The sequence below is a fragment of the Gastrolobium bilobum genome, unplaced genomic scaffold, assembly GCF_033153095.1.
Source record: "Gastrolobium bilobum isolate Gb01-03AN ecotype WA unplaced genomic scaffold, APGP_CSIRO_Gbil_v1 utg3131, whole genome shotgun sequence".
Classification (NCBI taxonomy): domain Eukaryota; kingdom Viridiplantae; phylum Streptophyta; class Magnoliopsida; order Fabales; family Fabaceae; genus Gastrolobium; species Gastrolobium bilobum.
In genome coordinates this window covers 147,845-164,038 of record NW_026896554.1, presented here as the reverse complement: position 1 = coordinate 164,038, position 16,194 = coordinate 147,845, and the positions used below count along the sequence as shown (strand labels likewise).

The 16,194-nt window shown below is 32.6% G+C and overlaps 2 protein-coding genes across 2 annotated transcripts; one reads left to right on the top strand and one right to left on the bottom strand.

Annotated features, from left to right (window-relative positions):
- Window positions 1-1,848: 1,848 nt before the first annotated feature.
- LOC133300512 (uncharacterized) lies at window positions 1,849-2,840 on the top strand. The gene is made up of 2 exons (XM_061500073.1): window positions 1,849-1,953; window positions 2,076-2,840. Exons 1-2 carry the CDS (start codon window positions 1,849-1,851, stop codon window positions 2,625-2,627), a joined length of 657 nt encoding a protein of 218 aa, XP_061356057.1. The 3' UTR covers window positions 2,628-2,840.
- A 1,402-nt stretch (window positions 2,841-4,242) lies between these two features.
- On the bottom strand, window positions 4,243-11,079 carry LOC133300505 (transcription elongation factor TFIIS). Its single transcript, XM_061500068.1, has 3 exons — window positions 11,032-11,079; window positions 10,720-10,900; window positions 4,243-5,556 (listed from the first exon to the last, which is right to left on the bottom strand). Exons 2-3 carry the CDS (start codon window positions 10,873-10,875, stop codon window positions 4,603-4,605), a joined length of 1,110 nt encoding a protein of 369 aa, XP_061356052.1. The 5' UTR covers window positions 10,876-10,900; window positions 11,032-11,079; the 3' UTR covers window positions 4,243-4,602.
- Window positions 11,080-16,194: the final 5,115 nt, after the last annotated feature.

Sequence of the window (16,194 nt, the reverse complement as noted above, 5' to 3'; positions counted from 1 at the left end):
TTTTTTAAGCTAAAAAATTTAGTTTATAAAAAAAACTGAAGTCAAAAATTAATTTTTTTTTTTTTAAATCTAAATAATTTTAATTTTTATAAAAACAATTCTAAAATATATGGCATAAAAGTAACTTTTTTTACAAGAACATCCAAACAGGCATCACTCGGGCCGGAATTGCTTTTTAACTTTTGACGGACGTCTTGGTATTGAACCAATTTTTCAAGTGTTTATTCAATGTTATCTTTATAATTAAAACCATTCTAAATATAATCAGCAGTTAATAAAATACTTAAGTGTGTCACAAATCACAATCAAGCTAAACCAACAGGACCACGGATTTAATTTTTTTATGCTTAATGTCACTGTTCACAAATATCAAATTCAGTTCTCTGAGTTTATTATTCTGCTGTATCAATCGTTGGAAGCTGAAATCAGATATATGTCATGCTGGTGTCAATATATATGTGTGTTTTAACTTAGGGGTTTGCATTTATCATTTAACATGACACAACAAAGTTTCCTACACACACAATATTTTGTGGGGCTCACACTTTTTCAAGCAAAAAAAAATACGGCACGCAAGACGAATCTCTATAACATTACAGAATCACTTTTCCTACAACATAACTCTTATAAAACCCTTTAACTTATCGTCTATATTTTTTTTTAAGTTATCACAATCTTAATTATTTCTTTGAAACGAGTTAGTTTCTCTTAATATCTACTTAAATTTTGATTCTTTGAGTCGACTATAAGACTAATTCATAATAAAACACGGGTTAGAAATGAAGATATTTAAATTTTTCTCAAAGATAATATGTAATAATCGAATCGAGATACTTTTCTTTTCACTTACTCATTTCTTTTTACTAAATGACCTATCACCATTTGATCTTATCCTCTATACTTTTATGAGAAATCATTTGGTTATGTTACATGAAATCTACTGTTCCTTCCTGCAGACATATCGATATCTATGTATCACTTTTTTGTTTTTTGTTTTTTATAAAAATTGGTAAGATTCACTTGCATTGTGAGTGTAGCATGATGCAAGCTTCATCCAGAGACATGATATTTATAAATCCCTACTTTTATAGGGCAGAAATAGGAACAAAACCAATCCCGTTGTAGAAGTAAAAGCTTTTGAAGTGTGCTGAAATTACGTGATTATTTCTTTCTAAGACAACCTACCTTATCCCATATTTTCTCCCATCCTCATCCTAGAGTCTTCTCTATATCTAGCAATGAATTCATTATCATACATGTCATTACATGTATTTGGGTGATATCACTGGTTAGAAAAGTATAAAATTATCAATGTAATTTTACTTCGGGTTGAATTGATTTTTTACATAACTCTTTTCCTTCACTTTTGAGCAATTTATATAATTATTTTCCTTCACTGAAATTATATATATCTTTTTATATGATTTTGAATACTTATCTCTTTTAATTTATATTTTTATATTTTATTTGAATTATTTACACAATTTTTTATATTTTTAAATGTTTTTCAGTTAATTAATAATTTTACATTTTATATTTTATATAAATTTAAAAATACTGATAAAATGTGTTAAATACTTGTTACGTAATATTAAGATTTAACAATATTTAGTTATTTTTTATTATTTTAAAAGGGTTAGAAAATTATGCCTACTTATTTTTATATTTAATTTTTCTATTTCTCTTCAATATTATTAGATCTTAACTGACATTTATTTTTTCTCTTTTCTCTAGAGATTATGATATAAAAATAAATATAATATTCAATCCTTATTAGGATCATTTGACATTTCGTCTTAGAACTATTAGATAAAAAAAAAATCAACGACTTATGGTCAAATATCATTAATGAATTTTCCTATTTTGGAAGGTTGTGGCTTGCAAGTAGGAAACACTATCTTGTTGCCGTATCCAAATTCGTTTGTACCTTGTGGTTACACCGTCACAGACAGCGCAAATTTTCACAAAATGTTTAGACAATATAGGCAAATGAAGACAACACTTTGAAAAACGAACTCTTTGAATTCAAACGCGTGCCCTCTCCACCTCTTGTTGTCAATACCCTCCATAAATAGAATCCATCCAATCCAAGGCCTTCAAGCTCGGGGAACTTGAGCCAAACCGTGAAGGGGTCTTCGTGTCTTGCTAATACACACATGTCCCTGCCTCTGAGCAACGCCAGCCACCCTCTTGTTCCATGTCAAAGTCGTGTCCCTTGTAATGTGAACGCGGGCAAGGTGAGAAATATGGTTTTCAAGGTGAATATCCATTCTTGGCCAAACCATGCTTCTTGTCTAGTACAGCAGAGAAAGGGTAACGGGTTTGTGAATATGGGATGTGCAAGCTGGTGTTCGGTGGCAGAGTTGGAGAGAGAACTGGAAGCTGAGATGAACACACACCAAGATGAAGAGAAGGCAAGCATTGGAATGGCAAGGTTTAGGCACAAATGTGAAGAAGGGAATGGGGTGGTGGAGCTGTTGGAGTGTTTGGAAAGGGAAGCAATTATGGGTGAAGATGTGGGAAAAGAGCCTAAGGATTACAACCGAAGGGCTCGTATATTTGATAGAAGCTCTAGAGTGTTCCAAGCTCTTAAGGAACTGAACAGTGATGTTCTTTCTCAAAAGTAGGCAGTGACTTGGAATTTCATTGTAGTTGAAATAAATGTTACTATCTAGTTAGGTTTTGGGATGGGTTTTATATTTGACTTTGGACTCTCTTACCTTACTAGCTAGATAAGCCGGTTTATTTCAATAAACCCCATCAAGAAAATAGTAACCGATTGTATCTTCGAATGTAGAAGTTTTTTGCTACATTACCTTGTACACAGACGATAATATCACTGCCCGTTATATTTTTCTGTGGTTGCTACTTCTGTTTCGAGCTCTCGATGTGATTGTGCTGCATTATTATTTCATCCATCGTGAATAGCATAGCTAAAAATTGAGCATAAGAGCTAGATTTATTGGGCATATTGACATGGTAACCTTCACATCAAATGCTCAATTTTTCCTGCAGAGATTGATTAGTTAACGGCTTCTACTTTATTCGCAACAATTCTTCGGCGCACTTTTGATTGAGGAGAAATTTTTTGAATACTAGAGAAATGTAATTAACAAAGAAATGGTTGGAAAGTGAATTTGGTAGGAAAATATAAAAAAAATTATTTGTTTAGAAAAAAATTTACTGGGTAAATTAAGTAAGATTTATAAAGTCTATGTTTGATTTGAGGTAAAATATAGATGGAAAAATAACTTCAAATTACAAATATAACCCCATAAAAAAAAGTGAAACCTTTACACTTTAGATGAGGGTATTTAAGTCTATTAGTGAGTTGCTCTTTTGCCATTTAGCTAGCTAAATGTAAAATATCATCCTCAAGTTGTCTTTCTAAACAGTAACTTTGTCTTGCTTTCTATGAACAAATAAGAAATGCTATGCAAATACAATATCTAGGAAAATTTTGTAAAACCATCTACCAAACATTGCTTTCTTACTTTTGCCAATTTGATTTGCATAAGTAAGTTTTAAAAAATCTTCAACGAAACAGCACGTTAGTCTTTTCAAGAACCATCCAAAGGGAATCAGTGTGTTCAGCTGTAACGGTGACTTTCTATCAGTCTGTCAGACACTAATATTGAATTCTCTTCCTGGCAGAACTCATCTTCCAGGGCAATTAACCAAAACATCTTTTTTTTTTTAAATAAATAAATAAATAACCAAAACAACTTATTTATTTTAATTTAAAAGGAGATATTTTACATGCTTGAAAGGAAAAAATGTTTCCCCTATCATTAAACACTAAACCCTTATTGAAGATCTGATTTGCGTTTAAAAACACTGTACTTACAAAATGTACACTTTTTCTTTCAATCCTTTCTTCTGGAGTGAGTGATTTTAACTGCTTCCAGTAACTTCTCAATGTAGCATAAAAATGTCATTTTAAGAAGTTATTCTGGTTATCTGAGCTAGTGATGAGAAAAATGGGGAGTCGGTACACATTACTAAAATGGCAGCTTAGGACCACAAGGTATGGCTAAAGTTGGCAACTGATCTGTCCTGCATTGGAAGAGTTCGAAACTCACCAGCAACACCTTGACACTAAAGCTATGCTGAAAACCAAACGAAAACAAATACTCTAACCAAAAAAGAATCATGTGCAGCAGCGGAGTACAATGTATCAGGATTGGATGATTGGGCTTGTACCGAGAAAAACCAGGGACAAAAAATAAAATAAAAAATACAACTGTGTTTTGTGACCAAGAAAACCTAGCTCTGGCTGACCGTTTTGTTATGCGATCAACTAGGTTAGATGACATTAGGTAAATACTGCAATAATCGACAAAGAAAACTTGAGAAAAACAATTGTGCAATTTTATAATAGACGAAATTACAAAGTTATAAAAAACTACTTAATGCGAAAACTTAAGCTAGAACTTGAATAAAAAGTACATTCTTCCCTAAAAAATTTCTACATGTAACAGTTCTGAGAAGAGAATCCTCACACGACTGCAGTGTGGAACCATAATGACAGCCACTGCATCAAACCCTAAATAAGTAAAAGAATGTCAACAGCTCTTGAGATACTCACCAGTCATCATCATACTAACAGAACTTCCAACGGTTATTGCAAACAACACAAGTGACATAGGTTGTCATAGGTTCATCAGCACTGCGAGTCTGCATTTGATAATAGGTGCACTTCCTTTGCCCACATCGACCACACTTAAATTGATCAGTTGTGGCTTTTGGTTGAGCTCCACGCTCACAGTCAAATAAAGCTTTCTCTTTGATTTTCTCGACCTCCTGCTTCCTTTGCTCACTAGCCATTTCTGCTGTGCTCATGTTGATCAGCCGCTCTGGCTCAACAACCCCAAGTAAAACTTTTCTCCGGAAATCAGGGTTGTTTTGATCCTTAAGGTTAAACATTAAGGACCTGTACTTAACCTTTTGAGCCCCATTCGAAGGACCCCACTTTTCAAATAGTACAGACTCCACTTTCACAGCAACACGAATAGGGTCGCACGCATTAACTTCATCCATGATATCTTCATCAGCCTCTCCAGAAACCCTGGATAAAGCTTCCTGGAGAATTTCCCTTATTTTGTCTCGTGTTGCGTCATTAGATTTAATCATACTCTTTAGCTTCGGAGGATTGGCAGAGGTGGAAGACATTTTCTTTGCTCCAGAAAATGGCTTTTCCTCTTTGGCTATCTTTTCCACCTTGACGCTTGCGACATGATCAGTTTTCTCAATTTTGACATCCCCATTTTGCACCTTCTTTATATTTTCTGAGCTTGACCTTGGTGTACCATTCTTATCAATTTTCTCAACCTTAACAGTTTCACCTTTCTCAACCTTCAAAGATGGACTCTTTTGAATTTTCCCAGGTTTAGCTCTCTCCCCATTTTCTGTCTCACCCTTATTATCAGAGCCCCCATTCTTATTTTTGCTTGTTTCCTTGATAATTATGCCTTTCCATATCTCAATGAGGTCAGTGGAAAAGGCCCGAATTTTCTGCCTTGGGTGCTTAGTGAGAACTTTAAGATGTTTGCCCACCTGATTAAAAAAGAAAAAAACAAAAACAAATCTTTAAGTCATACAGATCAAGCCATGAAATCAATACAGGTGTGGGGATCAGTTAAGAGTTCCCCTAATTTTTTGGGGTTGGGTTGTGGGGAAACTCAGGAACAGCTTTATACGAAAAATCCATCCCTAAATTATTTTTCTCCCCAAAGGGGATACCTAGCTGCCCCTTGAAGTCATCATTATGCCATCAACCCATCACATGACAAAGATGCCACATTGTTCACAAACACAGAAGTCTAGAGCATAAAACTATCCATGATTATTGCAACTTTCTACTCAAAAGAAAATCTATAAAATTTTCTTTAGTTTTTAGTAAAAAAAATACTTAAAAGTTTCTGCACTTTCTATTTCTTTCTAGGGATAGGATATTTTACCTATCTTTTTTTCATGCTTACCTTATCTACTAATCTCCAATACAGTTAGATCAAAATCTCAACTAACTTTCACCCTTTCTCACCCCTCTTGAGATTCTGATCCAACGGCGTTGGAGATGAGTAGATAGAGTAGGCATAAAATAAAGTAAGTATAATATCATATCCCTTCTTTCTAAATTATAGATCACCTCTTTAATTTTTCCTTTGACCTTTTTTTTATTTTCCCATTTTACCTCTGAAAGGATGGAGCATCCACTGTCACCCTCAGATAGATCAATAACTTCTGATTTTAAAAAAATAATGGTAGTAGTAATAATAAAACCTTTGCAATATTGACAATATACATCTGTTATGATTATTTGCAAAGAAACCCATTTACTAAGAAGGGATACAGAGATTCACCAGCAGAAACATTGGGGGGAGAAAGAGGGAAGGGGGTGGGATATCATTTAATTTGTAAATCAAATCTTGTGATGGAATGTAATTCCGAAGCAGTAACCAATTGGCTAAACAGAAGTAAAAACAAATACAAGGATTGCGAGAAAATACTATTCTCTTTTCTTAAAATTCTTTAACCAAAAACAACCAAATAACAATAGGGTTCTCCAAGCCTTAAATAGGCAAAAACAGAATAATAAAAAAAGTAAATAACTATAATCATGCGCAATCAAAGGAGATAACGCACAATCAACGCACACTCAAACATAATCTTAAATAACAAAAAGGAAATAACTAATAATTATTAAAATCCCTAAATAAAGAAATAAATTATGAAAAAGCCCAATCCAAGCGAGTCACCCAGGTGCATCATTCTCCCCTGCCAAAAGAAGATTCGTCCTCGAATCTAACGGATCTTCATGGTTATTCTCGCACGTTATGCCCTCTTCATCATCATGATAAGGAGACAAGTCAGCAACATTGAAAGTACTAGAAATATTGTATTCCCCAAGAAGTTCAATCTTGTAAGCATTGTTATTGATCTTCCCGAGCACCCTGAAGGGACCATTAGCTCTAGGTAGTTTAACAATCCTGCTAGCCAGAAAATGTTCCTTCTTAAGGTGGATCCATACCATATCGCCTTCATTGAAAATGGCTTGATCTCTATGATTGTCAGCCTGCTGTTTATATTTCACATTCTGCTTCTGAATATGATCATGAACCTGTGAATGTAACTCCTTTTGCTCCTCAGTGCTCATCCTATATGTAGCTTTGTCGAAAATAACAGCTCCTAGCACAAGGTCAATACAATACTGGATGTCTATCATAGGTGGCAATTCCAATGCCATCTCCTCAGGAACCACATCAACGAAGTCCTCTAGCAATGGCTTAACCTGTAAAGGAATGTCAGAAACACCAGAATTTTGTTCTATCACCACACAAGCATATATCTCAATGGCATTAGTAGATTCCTCTTGGGAACCTACTCTAGACAACATAATGTTCTTCGCCTCCCCCTTTAATTCAGATGGACCCAAGGTAATAGTTAGTCCGTCCTTCTTGAAAGTGTAAGTATTTTTGAAGCCATCGTGCTTCGTTTTCCTATCAAATTGCCATGGCCTCCCCAACAAGATATGACACACATCCATCGGAATCACATCGCAACACACCTCATCAGTGTACCTTTTGCCGATAGAAAATTGTATGAGACACCTCTTGTTCACCTTCACCTCACTTCCTTTCTTCAGCCAAGCAAGCTGCTTGTATGGTTGTGGGTGTTCCTCTGTTTTCAATCTTAGCTTCTCGACCATGGTATTAGAGACTACATTCTTGCAGCTCCCTCCATCAATGATCATATTACACACCTTACCGCCGCTGGTGCACTTGGTGCGGAATATATTGTGTCGAAGCCACGACTCATCATTAATGATGTCCACATTCAACACCCTTCGGACAACCAAGGCTTCGCCTGAATCACCGAAAATAATCTCACATTCTTTAGACCTTCCATCCACCTCATGTTCTTCATACTCATCATAGGTGGGGCCTATATCATGGGCTTGAGTATCCGCAAGAGTAACATACTGCCGGTTTGGACAATCAGCAGCGAAGTGTCCTAAACCCTGGCACTTGAAACATCTCTTTGTCGTAGTCCTTGTCTTGCTTGCTTCACCATTGATCGCTCCCCCCTTGCTCACTAGTTTCGGGTTAGAAGATTCCATCCCCGCACTAGTGTTGGCTGTCGAGTTTGATAATTATCCTTTGTCACAAAATCTGGGTTGGAATTTTGAAGTACCTCCTCTTCTATTACACTGCTCCTCTGCCTTCAAAGCTAGTCGACATACGTCCTCATATGACCAATATTGTTGTAGGTATACAACATCTGAGATCTCAATTCGCAGTCCTCCTAGGTAACGAGCAACCAGTTGTTCGTCCTCCTCTGCAATATCACAGCGCATCTGTAAATGATCAAACTCAGTTGTATACTGTTCAACTGATAGGTCTCGCTGCTTGAGATTATGGTACTCAATAAATGCCTCCTGCCGATAGCGAATGGGTAAGAATTTTTGTTGTAACAGTTTCTTCATCTTATTCATCATAGATCGGGACCTTCTGGTCTTCTGTCAAGTCTATGACGTCAAAGACCTTTTCGACGGTGTGTGACCCGTCGATAAACTCATCTGGATGAGTAGTGCCCTCGAATTCTGGGATCTCAATCTTCACCTCAATATTAGCAAAAAAGGATTGATTTCCAGGTTGACTTCGTCCTCGTCGCTCTTGGTTCCAGATCCAGAATCTCCTTTCCTCCTCATGAGATGATCTTTCAGATTCCCATCCTTCATCTGACTCGGCCAACTGTGTTTGGGCAAACAGTTGTTCGAACTCCTGAATTTGTCTACCATGTTCTGCCAATGTAGTAGCCATTGCTACCATTGTGGCGTCTCGCGCGTCGATGTGTGGTTGTTCACCATCACCATAAAGGGTGTTACCACGCCCTCTACCGCCGTCGTCGCCTCGACCCCGTCGTCCACGATCTCGACCTCGACCGCCATTGTTCTGTTCAGCCATTTAAGTGACAACCTGGCTCTGATACCAAATAATGCCGGAGCAGTAACCAATTGGCTAAACAGAAGTAAAAACAAATACAAGGATTGCGAGAAAATACTATTCTCTTTTCTTAATATTCTTTAACCAAAAACAACCAAATAACAATAGGGTTCTCCAAGCCTTAAATAGGCAAAAACAGAATAATAAAAAAAGTAAATAACTATAATCATGCGCAATCAAAGGAGATAACGCACAATCAACGCACACTCAAACATAATCTTAAATAACAAAAAGGAAATAACTAATAATTATTAAAATCCCTAAATAAAGAAATAAATTATGAAAAAGCCCAATCCAAGCGAGTCACCCAGGTGCATTAGAATGATATAGGAAACAAACTTATTTCTAAAAAGAGATAAAAATTATCTCCTACAACATGAGAGACATTAAACCTTTTCTAAAATCCACTTTTTATTCCTTTTTTAATGAGTTCCAAGCATGAGACTTGGTTTCAAAATCAAATTAAAAAAATTCAATTTAACTCAAATCATTTTCAATTTTTAATAACTCCAATTTCCAAACACAACGGAATGTATTTTTTACCAATTCACCACAAACCCAATAACAAATTTTGTTATTCATCAGTCAAGGCAATCCAAAGTATGAAACAGAAGCAACAATTCATTCTGTCTGGCAACAGAGAAAAAGGGACCACTATTTCTACATACACTCTATCGGGTCTTCGACATATGATCTAGTGCACTATGCGCGACAAGAATGGATTTCGATCATCTCTTTTTACCCAAGAACATGACAGTCTCCTGTTATGAAAGAGAAAGAAGACACAATTATTATTTGTATAGGGCCAACTATTACCTTTACAGGGTCTACAGATTCAGTAGTAGTTTGTGTCATTTTCTCTCATAAAATGACACTGTCATATGTCGAAGGAAAAGGAGAGGATCCAAACCCAACAGAAATGACATAACCGGCACTATCAAATAGAAGATCCCAGATACAAGGACAACCTCAGGAAGCTATGGTAGTTTAGATTTACATGAACTAATGGAACATTCTGTAACTTCAACTTCATTCTACCATCCAAAGTGATACTAAAATTCTTCAGTTAAGAAGTTAATCGAGGCAACACTTGCAAACCTTCTGTAACCAAACATGATCAAAACTTCAATATATAATTCTTTTAAAATTTCAACATGCCCACCACACCTCAAAACTGCATGACTCATTTCTCTAATGCATAAAAAACATTACCCCCAAGCATCCTCCGCAGCATAAAAATGAGTGAACTGCATCCCTAGAAAAAGTACTATCTGTTCCCAAGTAACCTTTTGAATTATGATTGATCAGCCCAACAATAAAAATAAAATAAAAAAAAGATACGTGTTTCTTTTTACCTCTAACTATTTACAGAACCTAAAAGTGAAAATCACAGCTCATCCAAAAATACAAATGTATCACTTTGTGTACTCAACACAAACCAAAATGAACAACATTATCACTTTAAATACTGTCCTGATATTGAACCCGGACCCGTTATAAGATGCAAAACATATCCCCACACAACTTAACCTAGCATTCACTTGTTTCTCTCAAAACCTTCAAATTACCAATTCATTTCTAGAATTTCTCATTTAAAATTGATTAAAAAAATTTAAAAACAAAAAGCTTCATCCAAAAACATGAACCAATCAAAACCATGATTTTTTTTATTTTTTGGAAAAAAAAAAGTGGGAAATAGGAAGAGAAAAATGACCTGGGTGTTGACGAGAATCTTATAATTGACGGGGAATTTCTTGAGCTGCTCGAGCGCATCAATACATCGGCTTTCTTCGTGTTCGCCGTCGGTGTTGGTGGACGAATCCGCCGCCTTCTTCGCGGCTTCGTACAATTCAACCAACTCCTTCTCCATCGAACCCTACCACTTCTTCGTGATCCTAAAACACGCAAGAAAAAAAAACAAAAAGATCAAAAATTAAAAAAGAAAAAGAAATACAACATAAAAGAAATAGTTCGATAGGCTTTCAAAGTGGGGAACGACGCATTTGCGGAGAGAGTGAGAACTCACCAGAACGGTGTCTGTTGTCTCCTGCGGCTGCGGTGTTGGCAGTGAAAGGGAAAAGAAGAAGACAAGAAATGTTCAGAGTTTAACATATAAACTAACGATGATCAGAGATCAACCAGATCGGACGGTTGTTGTTGGGTGTTATGTCCATTGGGATAGAACATTCTCGATCCGGTAATTTAGATAGGGTTTTACTTACCTGGAAAAAACGAAAAAAAACTCTTCTTTGTTTTTTTTAAAAAAAAAACAATGCTAGTTTAGCATTTTTATCATTTAGATTTTTTTATCATTTATTATTTAAAATTATAAAGAGCTATTAAATTTGGAAGTATTATTTACTAATTTTTCAAAAATTAAATAAATAAAAACATATCAATTAACATCACCATAATCCTTATTTTAAACTAATTAGAGTGACAATAGGTGAATCCATATTGTAATATCTCAGAAAATGAATAGTAATAATAATAATAATAAACTACAAATTAGTAGCAATAATATATAAATATATATATTTATATATTTGATAGTGATAGATAACAAAATTATAATATAAATTTTACTTTTAATAAAATGATTTAGTGTGATACGAGTGTTATTGAAAATATTTTGATACTTTGTAATACTCCAGATTGATGGTGATAGATAACAAATTATAATATAAATTTTAACTTTAATAAAATGATTTAGTGCGATATATGTGCGATATGAGTGTTATTGAAAATATTTTGCTACTTTGTAATACTCCAGATTGATGGTGATAGATAACAAATTATAATACAAATTTTACCTTTAATAAAATGATTTAGTGCGATATAGGTGCGATATGAGTGCTATTGGAAATATTTTGATACTTTGTAATACTCCAGATTAATAATAATAAAATAATATATATATATATATATATATATATATATATATATTAGATGATTAATTGTGATTAATTGAATTATTAATTGATTGGTCATTTATGCATTAATTGGTAATGTTTGATTGGATTAGGATGATTTTTTATGCATAAATTGTGCTATTGGAAATATTAGATGATACTAGTAGCAACTTTGGGAAGAAGTGTGCACACTAGGTGTTTTTGATAATGGTCAAATTGTTGATATGTGACTGACAGGATATCCGGGTCACATGGTAGACTAGCAGAATCTCCGGGTCTACCATGGTTCTCTTCCCACTAAATACACTAAATGAACTTAATAAAGATAAATATTATATGATGAAATTGATATTAATTTGATTATTATTATTATATATATATATATATATATATATATATATATATTAATATTTGATTTGATTAATGTGGAATTGATGTTGATTTGATCATTATTTGATTATATATATTGATATTTGATTTAATTTGATTATCAATTACATTAATTGTGTTTTGATTAGGATTACTAGTTTTGCTGACTTTTGTGTTTGTTTGACTCCAATGATCCTACGGAGAGCAGACTTTCACTGAAATAGGTTTCAAAGAATCGGGCTAGCAGTGGGCAGTGAAAATAACAACTCAGAATTTCTAACTTGTTTTAAATATTATGTATAAAAATGTAGTCTTAGATTTTATTTTGTTAGCCTTGCACTTGTCCCTGTACAGGTGCCTCGGTAATATTTTTTCAAATTAGTTTTAGATTAGCTTTCGCAATATTTCTATTATCATAATTATATAAAACATGAATTTTGACAAAAAAAAAAGTTTGATAAACAATTTTGACAATTTATTTATGAGGAAAACTAATATTATATAACATGATATAAAACTTTTTACCTACTCACCCATTGGTTTCCGCACCAGCATTTTTTATTTTTTTATTTTTATAATATGTATGGGACCCACATGCATTTTTGTTTGAGTAAGAAAAATTATTTAGATTATGTTACATGATAGTAGCTTTACCCTTTATTTATTATAAGAATGTTTTATAAATTGTTAGAAATTTGAGAGTGTTACACATATAAAGGTAAGAGTAATTAAGAAAAATAAATAATAAGTAAAAAAATATTATTATATATATAATAAAATGGGAGAAGTATTTATCATTTTTAAAAATATTATTTTATGTCATTTTAAATAAAATGACATCATTTTGAATAAAATGATGTCATTTTGAATGGAGGAGAGATAATATAAACAATCACCAATTATGCACCAAAATAACATCTTTTTATTTAAGAGTTCTTTTTTGTAGTCAATGTAGATAAGTTATCTACATTGAATCCAAAATGACGTCAATTTGGGGCAAAAACTAATGTACTTTTGTAATTATAATTAATTTCATGGTTATAATAGTCTTTCTCATTATAACTTATCTACATTCACCTTAGAAACATTAAAGCCTTCATTTTTTTTTTGGTAAAATTAAAGTCTTCATTTAAATGACACAAAATGATAAATACTTTTTAATAAGAATTATATATATATATATATATGAAAAAAATATGTATTTTAAACAAAAAATATTTATCTTTTTAAAATACATAAAATTGTGTCATTTTAAGTGAGAGAAATATAAAATCCAATTTTTTTTTATATTAAAAAAAAACCACTCACTTTCTCTCCCATAATTTTCAGTGCTTATGTCTTTCTCTCATTTAAAATGACATAACTATGCCTGTTTTAAAATAACAAACATTAAACCTTATATATATATATATATATATATATATATATATATATATATATATATATAGGGTCAAGATCATTTTACACCAGTGTAAGTTACACTCTCAATCTTGATCATTGATCCCACTTATATCCAAGGGCTATAATTTTTTAGTAATGTGAGCCATTGGATACAAGTGGATCAATGATCAAGATTGAGTGTATGACTTATAACTCTTACACTGATGTAAGAATATCATGCCCCTTATATATATATATATATATATATATATGAGGAAGGTTATACTTACAATCTTTTTTTTTTACAACCTCTTTCAACCATATATCATAACCGTTGATTTCCGCCAATCAACAGTTGTCATTTACTATGAATTAATAATTAATTAATGAGTTTAATTTGCAAAAATCATAATCGTTGATTGGCGGAAATCAACGGTTATGATATATGGTTGTAAGAGGTTGTAAAAAAAAGTTGTAACTATAACCTCTCCCTATATATATATATATAATAAAAGTTTATTGATAGAAAAAATATGTTGAAGAATTAATTATTCTTTTTAATGTTTTATGAGAAATTTTAAAAATAAGTAAATATTCTTTACAATAAACTAATCAATACACGCATGAAATATGTTATAATATTTTTATTTTTGGAAACTGGGAATTGAAACTTGTCATAAGGTCTTTGTACAAATGGGGTGGACAATTTTGTTTAATTTCAGTTGTGTCGTCCTACTTTTAGGAGGGCCAGCAAAGGTCATCCAGTTAAGAAAAGAAATTTAAAGAAAAAAAATCTGAAGCAAAAGAATTGGTTTTATTTTAATTTTGGGTTTATAGTAACTAGGAAGACTCGGGAGGTAGTTGTAGATTTTTTTATTTTTTTTATTTGGTAATCAGTTGTAGACTTCTAGTTGTGGTTTTTTCAGTTATGTTGTTTGCTTTTTTTGGTGGGAAATAAGAACCTGAAAGATACTTTGCGTCTGTGGATTCAAAGCAACAACTTAAAAAGCGGATCACCTGGGTGCTATGTGAAGGAGTTCCCCCAAACTGGAAAGAAAAGAAACAACCTCATCCTCGAATTTGAAGGGGAATTTAAAACTCAATATATATGGCATTGATAAAGGAACATGTAAAATAAATATAAATAAAGGAAAAGTATTTCTGTTTTTGTTGTTTTTTTTTCTATCAAACTCACGTAAAAATAAAAAGTAAGTAAGTTTCATTATATTCTATTAGTTTTTTCTTTTTTTTATTATAATAAGACCCACTCATTTTTATATAAATGTGACAAAAATAATTTTTACAACAAAAGCAAAAATATTTTTTCCTATAAATAAATGTATTATCTTTTTAAACATTAATAAATGATGCACATGGATGAGTGAAATAAATACAAGTAAATTAATATATATTTTTGGGTTCACTTTTTCCACAGTCAATGTAAATAACTTATCTACGTTGAATTTAAAACGATGTCGTTTTAAGGCAAAAATCAAGGTATTTTTGTAATTATAATTTATTTCAGGGTTATAATAGTCTTTTTCATTATAATTTTTTAACCCAAAACAACATCATTTTAAGAGTGAATACAAATAACTTACTTTAGAAACATTTTAGTACAAACTGAGGGCTGAAACCCAAGGAACAAAAGGCGCTAAGACAACGGGAATTTGAATACGATCTTCATCCAATAGTCTTGTAAGATCTTGCAGTGCTATGTCAATAATATGCAATCCGCTTCCCATTTGCATAACATATCTAGCTAACCAATGCGCGTAGGAGTTAGCTTCACGAGATACTTTTGACCCTTGCACATTCCATCGCTTAAGGAGCCATCGTTTATTTTCCGCAGCTAAACATTAAGAAGTGATATTCTGAATCTTTGATAATAAAAATAATGAAATATTTTTCTAATTTAAATAAGCAGGTAAAAGGCCATTCAATTATCCAAATTCAGAAAGCATAAAAGCACACAAATAAAGTTATAAAGGGCCTCTTTGTTTATGTTTCCAAACAATTTTATATATACTCCAATGTGACCAATTGGAATGGATGGCAGTCCCCATGAAGAAAAGGATTCGGATATGACAGATAACAATGTTACTAAATTCTAAGGTCCCCAAAAGCTATTCTTTATTTAATAAAGGGAATTAATGTTTTTTATGTTATAAAAGATAATTTATCTCCTACATACACATAAAAACATGTAAAACTCTTCTTCTTTTTTCCTTTCTTTTCGTAATATAATCCCGTATAAAATCCACACACTTTTATATATATATATATATATATATATATATATGTATGTAAAAAATATTTCTCAAACTGCTTAAGATAAATTAATCTTCGGTCATCCCAAAATTACGTCGTTTTGATTATTTATTTTCTTATATGTATTGATTCACTTTGAATGGTTATGATTCTCCTTTTCTCTCTCTTCCTTTATTACCATTGATCCATCTTTGTACGATTATGATTTAGTAGTCAAAGATAACTTTATCTCCGGCAACTTGAAAAATGATAAGCCC